Raw genomic sequence first — 22,390 nt, forward strand, 5'->3', positions numbered from 1 at the left:
AATACATGCACACCCTCTCAAGAGAGGTTTGAGTCTTATTAAATATCAATACTTCTTCTGGGATTTTTCCAATGGGTATATGCAGCTTTGATCTTGTCCAAAAATATAGGAGATTCTATTTGGATTTGCTCCACAAAAGCCTCCAACAAAATATATGATTTGTTTTTAATTCAAATTTAAATCTCCATTTAAATTTGATTTGATCATGTCCAATTTAATCAAACAAATATGCATAAAATCATTTATAAAAGATAGCAACAAATAGCAACAAATCTGATTAAGATCCAATCAGAAAAAAATACTCCAAACAACATCCATCATGACCTGCTGACAAGGGTCAGATGTTTCATACATGCTGGAACATCAGGTTCAATATTTTTCATCGTGAAAGAATTCTTAATCTTGAACACTTAAAATAAAATCTTTACTTGATATATATCACAATTCCAACTTCTCAAATAAAGGATTCAGAATAAATATCTTGCTAAAACTGAGTCACACTTCTAAATCTTGGATTGAAGATATTCTCATTAAGTGAAAATCCAAGTCTTGTAATTAAAACAAGTCCCATTAAATCTCTTCATGGAATCTTTGTTTAATTAAATCTTCACCATAATCTTGGATAAAACTGAACCAAATTTATCTTCAATGCATATCCAATTAAATATTTGCTTCAATGTAAATCCAATCAAATCTTTTAACTCCAAATCTTTTTAATAATCTATATATAATTAATTCTTCTTCAAGCTTATGGATTGATAAAATATTTTTAGAAAATCCTATTGAATAATATTTTCTAAAAGATACAACAACAAATCTTCCAGGAATCAAACATCAATGTACACAAGTTCACTCACAAGGCTTGGTCCGTAGACTGAGACCAGATGCTGGAACGCATGCTAGAACATCTTGTTCCACATATTGCCTCTAAAAAAAACACATCATGTTCCAGGTGCTGAAACACATGCTAGAACATCTTGTTTCACATGTTGTCTCTGTACAAAATACATCTTGCACATATGTTATTTTACCTAATGTAGTCAATCAAAAGGAATAACATATATGAGTCATTTTTCATGTTTAGGTTGTATTAGTTCCCTACAATGATGCAAATTTCCATTTGATGAAAACTAAGGGTGGTAAAATAGGTCGGCCCGTTGGGCATGTTTGTTTTGCCCGCAATTTAGTGCGGGCATGACAACGGAACGAGGCGGGGCAATTTTCACTTCCCCAAACCCAAACCCGAATCCCAAAAAGATCCATGTTTCTCACCCCAATCCTCATCAGAGATGGAAAATTAAAACCCAAATTTGTCCCAAATAGGTTCGGATATCCCCGCTCCGCCACCATATATTTAGTAAAAAAAATTAATAAAAATATTTATTTTCCCCAAATCAAATTACATTACAAATAATAAAATAAAAAATCTCAAAAAATTTCATGCATACTTTTCAAATATTTTAAATAATAAATACAAATCAAAATATCAAAATATTAACATATATTTAATATTCTAAATCATCAAAATTCAAATAATAAAGTACATAATAAAATAAATGGGACGGGTTTGGGGACGGGTTCAGAGTGGGTACTAGTGTCCCTATTACCCGATATGTCCCCATATTTTATAATCGGGGAAATCCCAAACCCAATCAAAGTGGGGTTTCCTGATCAAATTCGGGGGCGGGTTCGGGTGGGTACCTGCGGATATGAGCTATGTTGTCATGACTAAGTGTGAGGCGGGCCAAGAGTTTAAGCTGATACCGCCTAATGTGTCTTCCTTGCCCCGTCCCAGTTTTTTACGAGCTTTTGCGGGCGTTGGTATTAACATAATGTTTTGCATTGTAGGCCTAAAATATGTAGTGTCCGCGGCTCTGCTCCATTCCGCCCTCACTTTTTGCAAAACAGACTAGAGTTTTTTTCTCGCACCCTCAACTATGTATGATCCGCCTCATCTCATTTTTTGCAGACTTTTACGGGATGAAAATGCTCATTTTCCACCCTTAATATAAATTATATTGCTAGACTATACTTCTCATTATAGTTGGTAGATATTATTTTAGAGAATAATATTTACATCTTCTTTTCGAAAGAGATGAAGTTACCTGAAGAAAACCCTAAAGCTTCCAAATTCATCCATCTATCATAATACTTCTCATTATAATATTTTATAACCTTCCATCTTATTTTAGAATTCAAAATTGTTTTTTAGATATTTTATTATCATCAAAGTTAAAATTTTAAATAATCATTTTAAACTATTTTAATTATAATAAAATATTCTTTTCAAAAAGAATAATTCGTTTGAAAGAATTCTTTCATAGAAAGATCATATGAAGTTTTAAAGAAATAATAGGAGGATAGATTTAGTTAGCTTAATTTAAGTTGAAACCCATTTTAAATTTTGAATATGATTTTTATTTGGGAATTGCACCCTAAGATTTTCTACCAAACCCTCATGAAAACTAAAATTACTCTTAAATTTCAGAGATGCATCTTCAAACGCACCTCAAACGAACATAATTCATTAGTTTTTGAGTCACGTCCCAAATAGTAGGCTGAATTTATTTCGGAAATGCATCTCTGTAATGCATAAATACATTTCTAGAAAAATTTTAAAGCTACCTTTTATTCTCTATTGCTTCCATATACACAACATAAGCTTCTTTAGCCTTTTCGCCCTTACACAACCAAGACAATATTCTACCCATTTTTTCGTCGTCGGGAATTCTATTGGCATGAAGCATCTTTTGACACACAAACTAAGCCAAATTAAAGTCCGGTCTCCTAGAAAAGGCTTCAATTATAAAATAATAAGTGTATACATCTAGTACATGCTGAAACCCTTCAAATTTTTCAAATGCCCCTAATGCAGCTTTCCCTTTTCCCATTTTTTTTAAGACATGAGAGGCCATAAAGTTCAAGTTCTTAGATCTAGTGAGACAATTGTTCCATCCATTTCTTAACTTTCAAGGAACTAAGGAATGATTGTTGAAAGCATGAGCATCAAGAGCTTATTCAAATTCTAACCATAGATTGTTCCAATGGTTTGAGTGAGCCATCTCAATGGCTCTAATGGAACTAGAAATATCAACAAAAAAAGAAGAACGAGATCCAAGGTTTTCAACAAAGCCCCTAACAAAATTAGTTGCATTGTTTCGAAAGATACATCCACGAGAAAAAGAAGTATAAGTGGTGGCACCATATGTGTTAACTTTGATCCAGGAAGCAATGGGGGAGACCAAAGGACTTCTATAATTGAAGAAGCTATGGGAGGCTGAATGTAAACACCAAAGGATTTGATGATGCAAAAATTTGTCATAGAGGATGAGAAGTGTTTCCTTGTACCATTTCCAGACATGAAGACAATGGATATGATCTCATTGACTGCATTCCTCCAAGTTATAGCATGATCGTTAAGCATAAAAGAATTTCTATAATTCCAAATGGTACTCAAAATGTTGATGATACAAGCTTGGATCACCACTTTACATTGAGGGGTCCAACCTCTATCAAAAATCTGCCAAACATCTTTCAAGGAGTAGAAGTGAAGCCTAATATCAATAATCTCAAAAGCCAAGACCAAATCGATGGTGTGACTCATTTATGTTTGATTTAGTGTAAATGAGTATATGGTGAATCCAAAAATGCATCTCCGGAATAAATTTTTGAGAAAAAATGGGGTTAATCTCATCTATAATGTATTTTAGTGTAAAGTAGATGCTTCCGAATATGCATTTTCGATTTTTTATATAGTATTTTTGTACTAAATATGGTGGAGTTAACAATTCCCTTTTTTTTTATTAAGATTAGAGTATCTATGAAGTCTAAAAAAAATTACACAATATTTACAAATTATCAATTAAAGAGCTGAAGAAGTTGAATTCAAAAAAAAAATTGTATGAATTAATTTTTTACCGACCAAACAAAATTTCATTGGCATTCATATGACTATATCAAAATAGTGCAGTTTAAGAATAATAAGAGGGCAAAGTAGTTATTTTGAAATAAAACTAGATTTTACACTACTGGGCAAAGTAGTTATTTTGAAAGAAAACTAGATTTTACACTACTTAAGTGAAATTTGAGTTTATCAGAAATAGGATTAAAGTTGAGTTTATTTGTATTAAACAAAAACAACCCATTTAATAAAATAATTTATTTACAACTAGACATGATGTGTGTAGGGCACGCTAGCAAATTGGTGGTATAAAATATCGTATTCTTTTCAAGTTGATGTTTAACGAATCAAACATGAGTTACTTTTATCATTTCTATATCAACATGTTAAATGCATTAGTTAGTTTATTAAAAGAAAAATTATATATAACAGCTTTGAACTTTGATATTCTCAAAAGAGTGACGGACTTTGATTTTAACAAATATTGTGAATTTTAAAATATTTCATGTGTGTTTCATTTGAATATGATTGTTCATATAAGTGACTTAGAAATCTCACATTATTAAAAAATAATGGAGGTTAAATATTTTATAAGTGAGATTATTCATATATTCAATGTCTTAAAATTTTGAGTGAATGTGTGATGTTTATCTCACTTGTGTGTTATTCTTAATCCGATATAAATATTCTTTCTCGTGTATCAAAGCATATGGTGATAGTCATGTGGTGTGTCCTGTTGAAGTGCTCGTGACATGGTAAGAATGTCAACAATGATACAATAGTACGTGGATAAAAGAGCTTCCGCTAGAGGGATAACATAGTGAATTGACTCATACTTGAGAAGAAGATTATTGAGATACAAGTGTAAATTAAAAGTTTCACATTACTTAAAAAAGTGGAGGTTGAGCACTTATAAAAGGTATACTAGTGTAGTGGTAGATTTCTCCTGCGATCAAAAGAGAAGGTACATGTAATGTTTACACTTCAAAGCTCAAATAAGCCATTGAAAGAAATGGAACTTGCAATTAGTGAATGAATCATACACTGGGTTGATGAAGGGTCACCCTTATATAAGGATGACAGTTAGAATCATCATCGGTGGATACGACGCAAGATGTGAGATATCATCTAATGTATATCAACCGTGAGATGGAGGTAGTGTGGTGCTTCAATGTGATTCATTTTAAAAGAGAGTTATTCCTCACATGCGCAATGTGTATTCAAAAGGCATTGTTCATCACGAAGATACTATGTGCACCGTTCATTCTAAAAGTATTGTCCATCACGACAACATTATTCACCCGCCCATACTATTTTATTTTTTTCCATTAAAAAAATTGGAACTTAACTTGTGGGTGTTTTTGCTACTATTTGCTAATTTTTTTCCATTGTTTCGTGAGAAAACGCTTTTTCAATATCAACCAATATGGCTAGATATATTGTGATTTCTATCTTTAAATCTCACGATATTAATTTTAAGAGTGCTTGGATATTTGATTCTGGTGCCACTCATTACGTGACATTTGATTCTTAATATATTTTTCCTTCTAAAATTTTGTATATTATTGTTGTAGATGGTTCTTATACTCGAGTTGATGGTTGTAAATACATTGATCTTCCGTCTTTTAAATTAAAAGATGTACTTCACGTTCATGGTCTTCCGAACATCTTATCTCTATTTGAAAGCTTGCAGAGGATAATATTGTAGAGTTATATCTTTTTATTTCATTGTACTCTTCAAGATCTTACAACGAGAAAGATCGTTGAAGTTACTAAGGAACATGGAGGATTATACTATCTCTCTAGTGCATGAACTTATTAGAATGTGTTCTCTTATGCACTTCAATCTCAGTCAAAGTCCTTAATGCCTCCAAAATATGGCTTTGACACAAACGTCTTGGTCATCATCCTTTTTTATTAATGAAGTGTGTGTTTCCATCTCTATTTTCAAAACAATTTGTTCAGTCTTTTTAGTGTGAAATTATCTAGTTTTCTAAACATAATAAAACTACTTTTTCTTTGAGTCTTACTAAAATTGTTAAACCATTAGATCTTATTCATTCTGATGTTTGGGGATCATCCCCTCTTTCTAACATTTATGGTGCTAGATGGTTTATTTTTTATTCATGTTTGTTCTCGAGTAATTTGATTTTTTTATGAATAATAAACCAGGAGTACCACAATTATGTATTCAATTTTACAATATGGTACAAACACAATTTAGGAATGATATTGAAAGAACGCGTTTTAACAATGGTAAATAATAAGTCAATCATAATTTTCCAACTTTCCTAGTAAACGAGGCATCATCCATGAATAACATATGTCAACACCCCATAATAAAATGATATAGCAGAAAGGAAAAATCATCATTTACTTGAGCTTTCTTCTTTCAAATGTTTGCCCAAATTTATATTGGGGTGTAGAAGTTTGGTCATTGCTTATCTAATTAATCGCGTGACAAATCGTAGTATAGTTAATGTTAGTAATGTTCAGTTTATGGTCTCACTTTTTTTCTTCTCTATTGTAAGGACTTGAATCTCGAGTACTTAAGTGTGTAGATTTTGTCCATGACCATAAGCAACATCAAACTAAGTTAGATTATTGTACACTTAGAGGTGTCTTTATGGGTTATCCTCCTAAGAAAAGAAGGTACAAATGTTATCATCCTCCCTAGTCATAGCTTCCATATAACACATGTCTTAGTTCCTATTTTGAGTATATCTTCTCGTAGTCTTGAGTCTACTTCTAAACCTAAGGTATTGCTTATTGTGAGAGAACATATTTCTAGTTATTGTCCCGAGTCTATTCCTAATCATATTCTGGTTCATCCCTGTTTTGCATGAATCAGGGGATTGGAGTACTTTCCTCCTGCTCGTTGCCTTTTTGCTCTAGAAACAACTTCAATCCCCTGAGCTAGAGGTAAGTACTAAAAATGATTCTCTTATTGGTGTTTCTCAGATTTTTTATACTTAGTGATGTTTATCTGAATGGTTTATCCATTGTTTTCAGAAAAAATAAAATATTTTATCCCTCTATGTATAAATCAATAATATTCTAATCTTATTATCTATTGTTGCTTATTCTGGATGAAAATTACAATAATTTGACGTTAAAAATGAATTCTTGCATGAAGACTTATAGGGGGGCATATATGGATATTCCACACGATTTTAGTTCTACGGGTGTTGTTAACAAGGCGTTTCGATTGAAGAAGGTCTTACATGGACTAAAGTAATTTCCTTAGGCATGGTTTGGAATATTCGTAAAGGCAATGTTGTATTTGAGCTATAAGAAAAGTCAAAAAGATCACACTATGTTTCTTAAACATACATAAGGAGGAAAACAAATTATACTTCTTGTCTATTGTTACAAGAGATTATTTAATTGAGATAAACCACTCAAAAAGAAATTATAAGCAATTATAAGCAGAGTTTGAGAAGAAGGACTTTAGGAATTTCAAGTACTACTTGAGAATTGAGGTAACCTATTCAAATAAAGCAATCTTTATCTCTTATAGAATAATATGTGCTTGAACTTTTGCAAGAAATTGGAAAAACTTGAATGCAAGCCTCCAAGTGTTCCATTTAACAAAATCATAAGATGAGTTATAAGTAGCGAGTCTCAAAGTTGACAAGGGTCAGTATTAGAGGTTAGTGAAAAATTGATTTACTTGATACTAGGGCTAGAAATGAGTCGAGTCGAGTCGAACTCACCTCAGCTCGGCTCGACTCATTAAGAATTCATTAAGCTTAAATCTTAGTTCGAGTTCGACACGAACTTATTTTTAAGTTTAAACTCGACTCGTTGTACGTTCACGAACAATTCGGCTCAACTCGTTAGGTTCAGCTCACTTGTTTCACGGACTTAAAAATCATTTTTTAAGTCTTTTTTTTTATATATTTCACATTTTAAATTAATATTTTTAAAAAAAAAATATTGAAATAAAATAAAATTTATCAAATTAGAATTTAACTTTGTCTCAAAAATCTATTAATTTAAAAACTACACAACTTTCAAGAGATACATTTGACCGTCTAATTCAAAAACTACTCGATTGTAGTTTAAATTTGTCTTTAAAATCCACAACTTCGTCTAAATATTTAGGAACCTTACAAATTTAATGAAATATTACACCAAAATCACTAGAAATTGATACATTTCTATCACAGAATGATTACACCACTTACAACTTTCATTACTCATGTTATTTTTGCAAATGTCATAATATCTCCAACAAGGATGACTCTAAATACAATTGTCAGTTTTACTGCCATAACTAGTACGAAAGGTACAATATAAGGTTAATATTTGAAGTAAATCTTTAAACCTACTCTTAAAGACATATAATCCTTCTCATATATAATTGAGTTGACTCATGAACCTAACGAGTCGAACTATCTATAGTTCAAGTTCAACTCATTTAGTTAACGAACTTAGTTTTACTTCATATTCAGCTCATTTGATTCATAAACCTAGTTCAACGATTTAATTGTCGAACCAAGTTTCAAATTATTTTCGAGTTGGTTTGGTTCATTGTCAGTCCTACTTGATACAAATTAGGTCGAATTTGACACATACAATCAGTGGATAAACTAATTCATGTATGATCCAAGAATGAGACACTTACAGGTCGTAGGTTGTGTTATACAATATCTCAAAATTAGTGGAAGTCTAAATATAGTGACTTACGTTGATGCTGATTATGCAGGTTCAATGATTGATAAAAAAATAACTTCTGTATATTGTACTTTCTTGTGTGAAAACCTTATTACTTGAAGGATTGAGAAATAAAGTGCAGTTGTTCGATCAAGTGATGAAGCAAAATTCAAGACTACGACACTAGAGATTTGTGAATTATTAAGGATGAAACAAATACTAGAAAATTTAAAGATATAGTGTGAAGACTCTATAAAATTGTTGACAATACATTGATTATCAATATGACACATAATTATGTTCATCATGACATGACAACGCGTTGAAATTGACTAACATATCATAAAAAAAAAATTAAATAGTGAATTGATAACATCTGCCTACATACCTTCTAAGCATCATCTCACATATGTGATACCAAAAAATTTACCAATAAAACAATCCAATCAACTTACTTGCAAGTGTGGAACAATTGATATCAATTTACTTGAAGAAAAATGTTTTAAATATTAGACGTAAGTATTAACATTTATAATTATTTTACTTTATTAACGGTTACAATTATTTTACTTTTATTAGTATAAAATTCATTAAATAAATCTATTAAATTTAAATTTATCTCTATTTAAACAAATTAATCCTAATATTATAAATTAGAACTTTAAAATATATTGAAATACGTTTCTACAATATTGTGTCTTTCAGTATTATAGTTGACAAAATTACATGTTTATCATTTGAAAAAACTTAGCAGAAAGACTAATTGAAAAGAATAACTAGTAAATTTCATTTATATTATTAAACTTTTATTTTATAAATGCAAGTGATCCAAATCATGATATTGACAACTCATAATAATTTTAAAAAAATTAAATAAAAAAACCCTGGAATACATCAAACATTTTGACCTAGTCTTCCTTAAGGTGGTTGGTTTTTCTTTTCTACATACAACATGTTGGGTCAAGCATGTCACCTTCCATAGCAACTGGCGAATATTACAAAGAGCCTCCATCATAGCAATCAAATAATCAATCAAATAAATCAATGAATAAAATGAACCTCTCTATCATGTTATGGACAAAACCACAATCTTCCACAATGCTTTTGTCATGAAAATTTTCTGCCGTCCATTTATCATGCTACACCTTGGAAGTTGTCGAATTGTTTATACTTTAGTTTATGCGGTAAGACTTTGTCATGCAAACTCATCACATGTGACACAGAGCCCGACTACGACTCGTTAAAGAATTAATTCTAGAGGTAAAATCAATTCAACTCGAGAACAATCAAAATAAGTGAAAGTATTATTATTATAGTAAGAAATATAATCAAAAATATCTTTAACCAACAAAATAACTTACTCAACAAATGAAATTAACTAATATATGGCACCTTTTGCTGGTGCAATTCCATGAAACCATAACCAAACGAAGCACACAAAAAAAATGGTTCTTTTTATCTCCCTTATGTACAATGTGATTTATTACTCCCCTACAATAGATACAAGAGGTATCAGTTTACAGGTGAGTATCTTTTCAGCGCCATCTCCGACGAGATTGATTCAAACACCATACTCACAATTTCTTTTCGCGATTTCAGCTGGCGTCGAAAGAAGCAATCTCGAGTTCTGCCCACCAAAGTGGTGAAAGTTTTGGAACAGCTACTTCGGGACTTATTTTCGTTATCTCTCTTAATCTTTCGCAAACTTGTTTTATTGTTGGTCTTTGCTCTTGATCAGCATTGACACAGGACTTAATCAATGCGCCGATTTGTACTAATTGTTCTTCTTGGAAGGATACTAGTGTTGGATCCACTATTTCTTTGAGAGATTGGTTCCCTTGTAAATAGTTTGAAGCCCAGTTTTCAAGTGAACCGTCTTGATCATTGGAATAAGGAAGACGGCCCGTTACAGTTTCGAGTAACATGATACCGAAGCTGTAAATGTTACTTGCTAATGTCGCGTCCGTGCGTTTCTTGGCAGAAGATTTTATATCGGGTGAAGCTATTTCTTTCAAGAAACTTAGGTCCGAGATTTTGGCGGCGTAGTCGTCAGTGAGTTGAACGGATGAAGTGTTTAGGCTGCTATGGGCGAGCGGAGGGTTTAGCTGGTGCATATGTTGCAGGCAGTAAGCCGTGCCAATTGCAACTCTAAGTCTTGTTCCCCAATCCAAATGTTCGGCTTCTTTTACTGGAATTTTCGACAAGATCGAAATATCAGTGAGTTTCATACTTAAACAGGAAAAGGATAAGAAAAAACGCGCTTGTGAAAGAGAACAGGAACTCACTGTGTAAATGCTCGAAGAGTGTTCCATTTGGGGCGTATTCAAAAACCACCATTCTGGTGAATGGCTCGTCTTCTTCGCAAAATCCAAGAAGATTTACGAAATTCTTGTGGTTCATCTTTGATAATGTATCTATCTGCATACATAATTGCTTAAAATGTTAACATCAAATAATTGAAAAAATCTACAAAAATTATTTGGTTAGTTTTTCGTGATAATTTACCTTCTTACGAAATTGGACTTCGCAAGTCTTTGACCAATCTTTCAACGATGTCACTGTAACAGAAGCTACGGCTATTTCGACACCGCTAGATAGAGTCCCTTTGTACACTGTGTAAATGCTTCCAACGGGTGAAGTACCGATTACATTACTAAAATCTTCGCACGCTGCTTCAAGCTCCGATCTCTTTAGCTTCGGCACACCTGAAAATGTAAAACTTTGTTAAGCATGTACTAAGGCAGGAATCTTATATTTAGAAGATAAATTCTTAGATTTACCTGTCACAAATGCCTTCTGAAGCTGTCCACTTAATCCGGTAGCCCACGGTTTAACGGTCGCCACCTTGTTGGTTTTCCAGAGATATACGACAATGATTGAAACGATAATAAATGCAGCACCACCCAGAACTCCAACCACAATAGGAGTGTGCTGTTTCTTCGATGAGGTACTTTTGGATTGTGGTGCGGGCAAGGCAGAAGGAGAATCAGAAACATTTCGATCAAGGGAAGATGGTTTTTTCACTTTTGGCGGTGTTGTCGAGGTAGAAGGGGAAGGTGAAGGAGATGGAGACGGAGACGGAGAAGGACTATCTGGAACAATAGCTGCACGATTATGACGATCATCACGAGTACTTGATTGCAGTAGCTTCCGAAGACTTTTTTCACTTTTGCGATTACGCCTTAAAAAAAGAATGACATAAGAGTTCAGATTATGGTAAAAAAACGCGATGACACATTTCAAATGCTTAGTTACATACCATTTGATGGATCTTCCTGTACAACCTGGCGATTTTCTTGCACTAATTAGCTGGTTTTCATCTACTTGAGACTCAGAAATCATCACCAATTCATTAATTTCATGCGACAAACCACAAAGAAGATCATTGTTGTCCAGCAAACTGCAATAAAAAAGCTGAATTGTTAAAAGAAATTCAAAGAAGAAAATTGAACTACGTACTCAGCGTCAGCGCCGTAGTGGCAAAAAAAAAGTTTAAAATTGAAATGTTGAGAGTATTATCCTACAGGATTGTTAGTGAGATATTAATCCCAATATCTTTCGTTAGAGGACCGCTGAAGTTGTTGTAGCCCAAATCCAAAACCTCCAATTCCTTCAAGCGTACAATTCCTTCGGGAATGATTCCGTGAAAAGAATTATTCCGCAAAACTCTGCACAACATATTCATCACAATCTTATCAGACAAATGAACGTATATGGAAATTCAAATTACTCGGTAGCCGCAATAAACGGAGCATCTTGGTAACAAGCAATTACTTACATGGACTTTATGTGAAAAAGGCTCTCGAGCTCCTTCGCAAGTTTTCCTTCAAGACAAAGGTCTTTCAAATTCCTAAGCAACAAAACATTTTCTAATGATTAAACACGCAACATACTACTATTACGATCATGCCAACAATTTAACTTCTTGTAATCTGATTTAACAGAAGAATCATCTTCAAAATTTGTAATGATATTATCAAGTATCAACTGTCTAACGAAAACCAGACATCTAAAGCGTGAACTAGAGCGAGCGGGAAACAATCTAGGCCATGTTTGGATATCATAAGTGATTATCATATAAGTGTTTATATATAAATAATTTCTACAACAAAATGAAGTCAAACTATTTGCACATATAAACTATAAGCTGTTTTGAGAGCCTATCCCAGAAAGAAGCAGAAAACAACTTATGAACATGGCATAAACTTTTTCCATAAACTATCCCAGTTAGTCTCACAAGCTCAAATAAGTCAATCCGAGCATACCCTTATTCATTTCTTCCTTTCTATGTTCTTCGACTTCTACCCCTAAATTAAACGGATCAAACCCTTAAATAACCAAATCCAAACACGCCCTTATAATAAATAACAAATCTTCATTCTCAACAAAAAAAAAATCACAAAATAAGCACTTACAATACCACCACTCTTCCATCGGAACACTCAACTCCAAACCAATTACAAGGGTCAACCCAAACTCCATCATCAACCCAATTCGATAAAGCATCAAAAGGGTCACTAACAATTCCTTGCTTGAACTTCAAAAGAGCTTTACCTACAAACAGAAAGGAAAAAAAAATCAATTTTCTTTCACCTTTGTTTCCACCCACACACAAAACACCACAAACAACAAAAACCCTTACCTTCATCATTCAAAGAACAACACAAACCAAAGCTCTGTAACAAAACACAAAACAACACAAGCCACAAAACACTCCTAAGATCCTTGAAGCATGTGAATTTCCATTCTCTCATTATTGTTGCGTATAGATGCTAGCTAACTCAGGGGGAAAACACCGACACAGATTCTTAATTATTTTTTCTTAAAAAAAACAAACTAGACAAGAAATGAATCGGTTCTGAAAAGTATCGAAAAAGAAAAAGAAAAACTGTGGAAACAATGTCAACTAAACAAAAAGAAAGTTGATCTGAAAACTGACTTGTTATTACACCAACCAAACAAACGAGGTAGAATTCAAAAACAACATAATATAGGAAAGCGCGTGCTCCACAAATGAACATTTCCCATTTTTATTATAATATTTACTTTTAAATCTTTACCAAATCTTAGTGTAGCCACAAAAGAAAATGAATACAATTATTACTAAATTCAAATGACAGCGTATCCAATTCGTGCAGAGAACTTTTCAAGGTATATCATTAATTCGATTCTCAAAATTATTACAGTATGTTTTTTTGCGAATATTATATATATATATATATATATATATATATATATATATATATATATATATATATATATATATATATATATATATATATATATATATATATATATATATATATATATATATATATATATATATATATATATATATATATATATATGAGAAAATAGAATATGTATTGATTTTATACTATTAATTAATTATTAATTTTGTCAAAGTGCTGTGATATGATATGGTTGAATGAAAGTATATTTATTTGAAGATAATGTAACACTAAAATGTGTATAACCATTAAGTTTTCTCTTATAAATACTAATAATATAAGAGGTAGAGATATGTATTTAGTCATAAAGTTGTTTTTACATGAATATCAAATTATAACCGGTTTTATAGTTTTTTTAAGAATTGTAAAGAGTTTATTCAATAATTAATAAAAATTAGTTAATTCATAAATTTATTAATTCATAAATTTATTAATAAATTAAAAATTATTATATGCATATCACTTGTTGCAGAAAATTATTAGGACAGTCAACGAAGGGCATTGTTTTTTAAATAATTTATTTCTTTTTATTTAAATTTTCTCACTTGTATTAGAAAAAAAATATGGGTATCACTTATAAAGTTATTCATGTTATTGGTTTATATTTGTAGTTGGATAAAATATTTATATATATGTTGGGTAATCCATGATCGATAGGCTTTGATATCATAATAGATTCAATGAAAATTCAACTCTTTTCTATAGGAATTTGAAAAAAAAGGTCAATACACTTTATCATTGATTTTTGTTTTTAAATTAGTTTTTATTTATCTATGGAATTAAAAAAAATTACTTTAGATACATGAATAGAGAGAAATATATAAATTTAACACATAATGAAATTTGGGTATCCAATAATTAAACCACATTATTATTATTATAGATATTGGTTTATATTTGGATAACAAAATGGATACCCACATTTATAATTTAGCATTTGAATTATATTTTTAAAAGTGAAACAATTTGGATACCAATTTGATTAAGAATAATCGATTTTTTTGCACACCCCTAATTACCACAAAAACATAACCAAAACCAATGCAACAATCTTGCAGACCATGACAAATGCAACACAAGTTTCAAAACAAAAGCATCACATTAGCATACCATAACAATACATTTAACAAAATGGCATAACATAACAACATATCATCAAGGCCTAGCATAACACTCATTTCCATTGCATAACAATCAGCAGTAGCATGGAGCAATGCAAATGAGTCGCACACCAAATGCAAATAGGCCAATGCGATCATGGTCATAACATCCACATGACATCAACAACCAATCCAAAGATCTAGCACAACAATTCAACATCAATAGCAAGACATCACAATGACATTGCACAAAATCGAGTCAACGATCAACTAGAAGCAATTGAACAAATAACACTTAACTTAACAACAATTAACCATTCAACCCTAACTGAAACAATTCACAACATCGAGTCAACATCAACAATTAACATCACCTAACAACCACCTCACCAATTTAACTGGACATGTCTAACTGGACTTTTTTTTCAACTAACAGAAAATGGAACAACAATTAATCTCTGCAACTAAACTATCATCACTTAATTGACATTTGCACTAACAGAATTGACACATGACTCAAAATCAGTTACACTCTTGTTGGCGTAAGCCCTAAAGGTCAATACTTTTGGTACTTGTATCGAATTACTTATTAATAATAAAAGGTTTTTTGTCTTTATTATGTTTGTTTAATAAAATCCTTAGAATAGCTAGTCCGTTTAATGTATCAAGTGTGACTTAATCATGAGATCCTATTAAACATAAGGACATTATTCTTAAAGTATCTGTAGTCGAGCTTTGTTGTGAAGTGGGATAACATTAAAGCATTAAGACTACTATGTATATAGACTGATGATCACATCTCATGGATCATGGATAAGGAGTTATCAAGCCTTAAACATAGGTATGAATATTAGGAGTAATATTTATACTGGATTGACCCGCTATGAGAATACTATATAGAATGTTATGCAAAGTGTCATAAGTTATTCTCATGGTGATAGTGGTGTATACCACCCTTCGACCTAAAACCACTATGGGCCCTAGATATAGAGTCGAGTTCTTTATTGTTGATCAAACGTTTCCCGTAACTGGATGACCATAAAGACAGTTGATGGGTACTCCACGAAACATGTTGAGGGACATGAGTGACCTAGATAGAATTTGCTCATCCTGCATAACAGGATAAATGTCTAAGGACCCAATATTGAACTGGACAAGGATGACACGGTTTATGCCTTGTGTTCAATATAGACATAAGAGCAAAAGGGTAATTGTACACACAAGTATTATCACAAAAGGATTTTTCAGATCACATGACATTTTCGTGTCTTGGGTAGCAATGATGTGTTGCTAGATACCTCTCACTGTTTATTATGTTAAATACGTGATTTAATATAATTGTCAATGCCGCGAAAACCTACAGGGTCACACACAAAAGGACAGATTGATGAGAGATAAAGTAAATAAGGAACACCATAAGGTACGGTACACTTAAGTGAATTGTAGAACACCGTAAGGTACGGTGCACTTAAGTAGAATACGAAATATGGTAAGGTACCACGCGCTTAAGTGATTTTGGTATATCATAAGATATGGCCACATACACTTAAGTGGGCTTTTAGCTTACAGTCCACATAAGTGGTTCTATAAATAGAACCCTTGTGCAGAAACATTTGTTCAGATGAAATTTTGTTTCTCACTCTCTCTCACTCAAAGCCTTCATTCGTAGCAGCTAGCACTGAGGCTGAAGGAATCTGTTCGTGTGGACTGAGTAGAGGCGTTGTCACCATTCAATGTTCGTGATCGATCCTTAGATTTGCATCAAAGGTTTCAATCACCACAAGAGGTAACGATTCTATCACTGATCATGGTCATTCGTAAGGATTACTAAAGGAGAAATTTTTAATTTCCGTTGCGTTTTTTATCGCTATTCTCCTTCAACTCGAGCTTCTCAAAGTTAGTTATCACAATTTCCTTCCAAATCCATTTTAACTGAATCTGAATATCATAACTAACATAACTAACCTGATCCTAACTAACAAACTCACATCTCACGTCGTGAATCACTTCTAACTGTTTCATTCACATTGAAAGCTAACTGATTAACAGAGTTAGATTCTCTGTTAATCCTCCATCCTATAAATTCCATCAATCTTCATTCATTTCATAAAAATCCAGATCTATTCATCATCACTCTCCAACAAAATTTAGAGCTCTACACAATCTATGCTTCTCATGAACTTACGCTCTCCCTCTCGAATTCTTAACCTCACAACCTCTTAAGAATAAAAAAGAAGAAGAAGTTTCATAAGAAGAATAAACAATAAGAAGTTTCATAAGAAGAAGAAATACGAAGAGGATTCAGAGCTTTGTACCTGATCTCCGACGTTGCTCGATGAGTTGCTTCCGTTTTCTTCATATATTCACTTCATGCTTGTTACCAAAGGGTAGAAGAGGTTTAGGGGAATCAAAGTACTAACCTCCAAGGATTTGATTCCGAGAGTGAAGGATTTAATTTTACATATAAGGTTTAGGGTTCTTCGAGGAATTGCTTTGATTCAGACTGCTCATGAAGAATTATCGCATCTCGAAAAATACGATTCCTCGTGATGGTCGCAGAAAAAAAATTAGTTCGAACAGAGTCGCCACCAAACTTTATTTATCCCAATCAAGGAATAGGAAAATATCGATAAAACCTTTAAAAAATAGAATAATGATCGTCACAACCATATTCGTGTTCGGGAGTCGATTACGCAAAGGGAAGGTATTAGCACCTCTCACGTCCGTTGTACTCAACGGGAACCTTTTAGTTTAATTTACGATTTGAATGTTAACTAAATGTTATTTGTTTTCTTCGAGTGATAAAAAGATTGAAAAATAGAGATAGATGGAAACCTCAGAAGGGGGGAAAAGGGAGGTTTTTTATCAATGTGCTCGCGAAGATCTAGCAATCTCCTTCCTACGTATCCTTATGATGCAATAAAGAAATCAGAGCATTCGTAGTTCGGGGAACTACGATTGGTTGGTGTCTTTTAGTAAACAGCTGTTTAGATCGTGTTCTAAAGGCTAAACATTGGCTTGTTTACTCTCGGCTGAAGCTTAAGCACTAGTTTGTTATGCGCATTAGAAAGGATTAAATAGTGTTCTTTATGAAAAGAGTTTTGATCACACGGAGGTGACAAGTTGGATTAATATGTTAAATGTTTTGTTTGATTGGTTTCGATCGCGCGTGGGCGAGAAAAGATAGATTTGAGGTGTTGAGATATTTTTGTTGGATGACGATTACTCGGATAGTCGAGTAAGGCAACTCGTATCCAAATAGTCGAGGAGAGGAATCAAAGGCTCTAGACCATCTCTTTTTTCATCCTTAATTGTAAAAGGATTTAATAATAGTTAAGGTGTTTTGAATGGATGACGAATACTCGGATAGTCGAGTAAGGAAACTCGTATCCTAATATTCGGGAAAGGGAATAGAAGACTCTAGACCACTTTCTTTTTCATCTGAGTGATTATGAAAATAGGTTTATGTATGGTTGATGCGTTTTAGATAAACGACAACTACTTGAATGGCTGAGTAAGGCAACTCATATCCAAGTATTTGAGGAGAGGAATCAAAAGCTCAAGACCATCTCCCTTTTCGTGTAATTTATTATGAAAATGATTTGATTTCATTGAGTTAGAAGTTTGGTAGTGAAATGACAATTGTTTGACTAACCGAGTAAGAGAACTCGTATTCCAACAATTGAGGAGGGGAGTTAAAGGCTTAAAACCATCCCTCTTTTCATTCCTTATTACGAAAATGATTCGATTTGATTAAGTTTATGCGGGTAGAAACGACAATTATTTGATTACGAGTAAGAGAACTCGTATTCAAATAATCGAGGAGAGGAGTTGAAAGCTCAAAATCATCTCCCTTTTCATTTCCACATGAAATGGTATTTAATTGTGATTAGGTATTATAATTTAATTTTGGATAAAAATACTCGACACTGGATCGAGGTTTTAAATTTGTGTTTACGAATAAATTGGATTATTTTAGTGTACCAATCATCTACTCGATTAATTAATAACCGAATAGGTCTCATTGTAAGAAAATCCAAGAGTAAGTCATGTGAGGTTGATGGCGATGCATAAAAGCGATCGACTTACAAGGGTATGAAAATGGGCTCAATATTGAATTGAGGATTATTTAATTTTAGCGGTTTAAAGTGGTTTTGAATCGATGAGATTGGAATGGATTTGGTTTAAGAATTGATGATGAAGTGATGGTGGAAGAAATCGATCAATGTTTAATTACCAAAATTAATTGATTAAAATTTGGTTAAATCGATTAATTAAACTAATTAAATTAATTATCAAAATTATTGAATTGAATCAAATAACTAAGTTAATTAAAATTAATTAATCCAAAATAACTTAACTAGTCAAACTTTAATTAATTAATTTTAATCATAGTTAAACGATATAAGTGACAATTGTCGATTTATTTAATGGAATCGATGTGCTCAAAACCAGTTTGTACGAAATGACAACATAATTAATGTCATTCGTAAGATCATAACTTGGTGAAATATTCGATTAATGTATTGAAACTGGGGCGACATAACGACATGAAATTACTGAATCCACGGATTTAATCTGGTTTTGAACAATTCGATATAATTGGACCGAAATCTATATACACCATAAAATTGAATAAGCAATTAACAATATAATCTAAATTTTAACAAACCAAACCAACCATGTGATTAATAAAATAATTATAATATTATGAACTAACAAATCAGTTGGACCAAGCAATATTAAGATGATTAATTAAAACAAAGTACCAGTTAGCACTAATAATGTCCAAGTTTGAAAAGAAAAGAAAAAGTAAATGAGTTGCAGGCCTCTGCCAAACGTGGTTAAGAGGTACTTTAATATACACCAAGCTCATGAGGCAACAACAACATAAAAAATGGTTAAGCCACAAACCGACACGGTTAAGCATTAACAATTCCATCTGCAGAAGGTTGATGAACACACCATAACATATAAAAAAATGCAGCCTCTAAGTACAAGCAAAGTGTATTTGGATCACGGTCGATAACCGTCACACGCAACATCAAAACATACATATCAACGCTTCACATTAGGTCAACATGAGACTCTTAATGGATAAAAACCAAACCTATAATGAATTATATACAAACAGCTCTCTTGAATTTAAATCCAACAATATCGATAATCACTTGGCTCAATTCGTACGCGCATGAACTAACAAAACCAAAATGTTTGCATCATTCCAAAATCAACGCAACCTTTCCATATATTCCATAAGTGAAATGATTACATAAACTCAAAACTAAACATCTCGATAATGTAAATCAAAGATATAAAACAATATTTTAGCCGAAGTGTAATTCACATATAACTGAGTCGTAGCAGTAACACGGATGATGTAGTGTCAAAACAACACTAGTAGCACATAATGTCAAAACGTTCCGTTCAAATCAAATCGTCAACCAGTAACCGATTCGAATCGACGCCTTGTTATAACAGTGTTGTCATCGTAGCTGAACAACTTCGATTGTAGGCCTTATGTTCCTGCAACAGAGGTGTTGTTGGTATGGTGGAGAAGTTTACACGGTGAATCGCGTCGATGGAGATGGTTGTTACCGGATGGAGGGAGTATCAACGGAGGAGGGAGGTTGTTCATCAGAAATCGGGGGAAGGAAGTGAGTGGCGGTGTTGTGTTTGGAAGCTGACGGAGGTTGGTGACGGCGTCGTCGCCGTTTGTGAAGGAGCTGGACAGAGTGGACGATGGAGAAAACGTGTGGGTTCTGCGGAGAAGATGAAGTATGTACGCTGTTTGTTGGTGGTGGAAGTGAGAGCGTGGTATTTTTGTTGTGCAGAAGAGGAAAGAGTTTTTGAAAAGACGAAGGTGATGGTGGATGATGGAAAGCAAAACGAGGGACTGCCTTTGTGGCTTTTCTGAGAAGATGAGGATTTTCTTTCAGCGGTTTTCAGAGAAAGTTATTCCTTCCTCTTTTTTCTATTTCGTTTCCTTTTGTCCTTTTTGTAGAGAGAGAGTGAAGTTCTTTTTTTGGTCGTTGAAAAGGTGGGTTTCGTGGTGTGGAGTTTTTATTATTTTTCTTTTTTCCTGTAGCCGAGAAAAGATAGAGGGAGTCCAATTATTTTTGTCTTTTTCGAAGAGAGAGAGTTGAGGGAATTCTCTCCGTCCTTTTTTATTTTTCTTCCTTGTTTTTGTACGATAGTGGACGCCAGTTGTCCCTATCCGTTGGCTATTGAGAGAGCCGTTGGAGCTGAAGCCAATCTAGTCTCTTTTTATTTTGTCTTTATCCAAGAAAACCAAAACGGATCCAAGGAAAATTTGTTAGTTGTTCGCGCCTCACAACTAGGAAGGGAATATTGTTTTATTTTTCTGACTTTATTTAATAATATTTCTATTTGAATTCTAATTTTGATTGGATAATGGAATAAGACAAGGATTGCAAATGAGAATCGTGGATTAATTTGAATTGACGATCCTGATTAACCCAAAGAAGCACAAGCAATTTTAAAATGTCCAATATGCCCCTTCTAGATGATTTTAATTGATTTAAAACAATTTAAATCAATCAAATCAAATAAAATTCGCATCTTTCTAAATACACACGATAAAAATAAAATGAGAATACGAAAAATTCTATTTATTTCTTTTGAACATTTTGGAGAAAGAATAAAAATAAAATGAGTGAAAATGAATAAATGTCTGGCGAAAATTTGCTCGAAAAATTAAATCGAACGCACTAAAATGATCAACACGAAATAAACTTAATTGGAAAATACAATGTTTCTTTTAATTCTAAAATAATTTTCCACCGGTTAAAAGGTTCAGACGGATCAAAATGCAACTGAAAAAGTCATCAAAAAATATAACAAGCACACCAGGTTAAACTACGTAAACCGTAGATTAATAATATTGACGTCTGCAATCTTGATTTTGAAACTTTTTACCCGCTGATTTCGCACGTGCTTAAAGAATGATTTAACCAATTTGTCTGTATATTCGAGAATTTATTCCGACTGATATTTTAGGTATTATTCATGATGAAATGCATATCATGCTGTATATATGATGCAAACTGAAATCAAAATCGAATTTATAAATGTTTTGAAATGCCCGGACAAAATTGGGGTATGACAGCTGCCCCTATTTAATTACCTTGAACCAGCAGGTATGAATAACATCAGTTTTCATACATTCATGGTGGAAGATAATTAAATACGACAAGACCCAAATTTTGTCCTTTGAGATGCAAGGAAGAAATGCAGAAAGAAAAATATAGTGAGAAATACAATAAGAAAAAGTTATTAGAAGGTAAATGAAACAATCAAGACTCTCTGGAAATTGTCAAAACAGTATCTTGAATGCCATGATCGAGATATTCCAACAATGGAATGATATCTCAACTGAATCTAAGACTTTCTGAAAATTAGCAGAAGAGTGTCTTGAACTGAACGCACAAAATTTTCTGAGGATCAACGAAGTAGTATCTCTAAAAATGAATGAGACT

At 32.7% G+C, this 22,390-nt stretch overlaps 1 protein-coding gene across 2 annotated transcripts; it reads right to left on the bottom strand.

The window, feature by feature from the left end:
• Positions 1-9,852: 9,852 nt before the first annotated feature.
• LOC127084000 (inactive receptor-like serine/threonine-protein kinase At2g40270) lies at positions 9,853-13,582 on the bottom strand. 2 transcript variants are annotated; one of them, XM_051024364.1, is made up of 9 exons: positions 13,203-13,574; positions 12,976-13,114; positions 12,339-12,410; positions 12,085-12,228; positions 11,820-11,960; positions 11,341-11,741; positions 11,066-11,265; positions 10,846-10,978; positions 9,853-10,748 (listed from the first exon to the last, which is right to left on the bottom strand). In XM_051024364.1, the coding sequence occupies exons 1-9, from the start codon at positions 13,312-13,314 to the stop codon at positions 10,156-10,158; spliced, it is 1,935 nt and encodes a 644-aa protein (XP_050880321.1). In that variant the 5' UTR covers positions 13,315-13,574; the 3' UTR covers positions 9,853-10,155. The 2 variants fall into 2 exon arrangements, with proteins under 2 accessions (XP_050880321.1, XP_050880320.1); XM_051024363.1 differs by having other exon boundaries at positions 11,341-11,960; positions 13,203-13,582.
• Positions 13,583-22,390: the final 8,808 nt, after the last annotated feature.

This window comes from Lathyrus oleraceus, chromosome 5, assembly GCF_024323335.1.
Source record: "Lathyrus oleraceus cultivar Zhongwan6 chromosome 5, CAAS_Psat_ZW6_1.0, whole genome shotgun sequence".
Taxonomy (NCBI): domain Eukaryota; kingdom Viridiplantae; phylum Streptophyta; class Magnoliopsida; order Fabales; family Fabaceae; genus Lathyrus; species Lathyrus oleraceus.

Bases quoted from the DNA above. Each gene is read 5' to 3' on its own strand.
- LOC127084000 (XM_051024363.1), bottom strand. From the start codon at position 13,314: ATGAGAGAATGGAAATTCACATGCTTCAAGGATCTTAGGAGTGTTTTG. The intron at 11,266-11,340 runs GTAAATCTAAGA...TTACATTTTCAG, and splicing joins TCAGAAGGCATTTGTGACAG to GTGTGCCGAAGCTAAAGAGA. The intron at 10,749-10,845 runs GTGAGTTCCTGT...CGAAAATTCCAG, and splicing joins ACTCTTCGAGCATTTACACA to TAAAAGAAGCCGAACATTTG.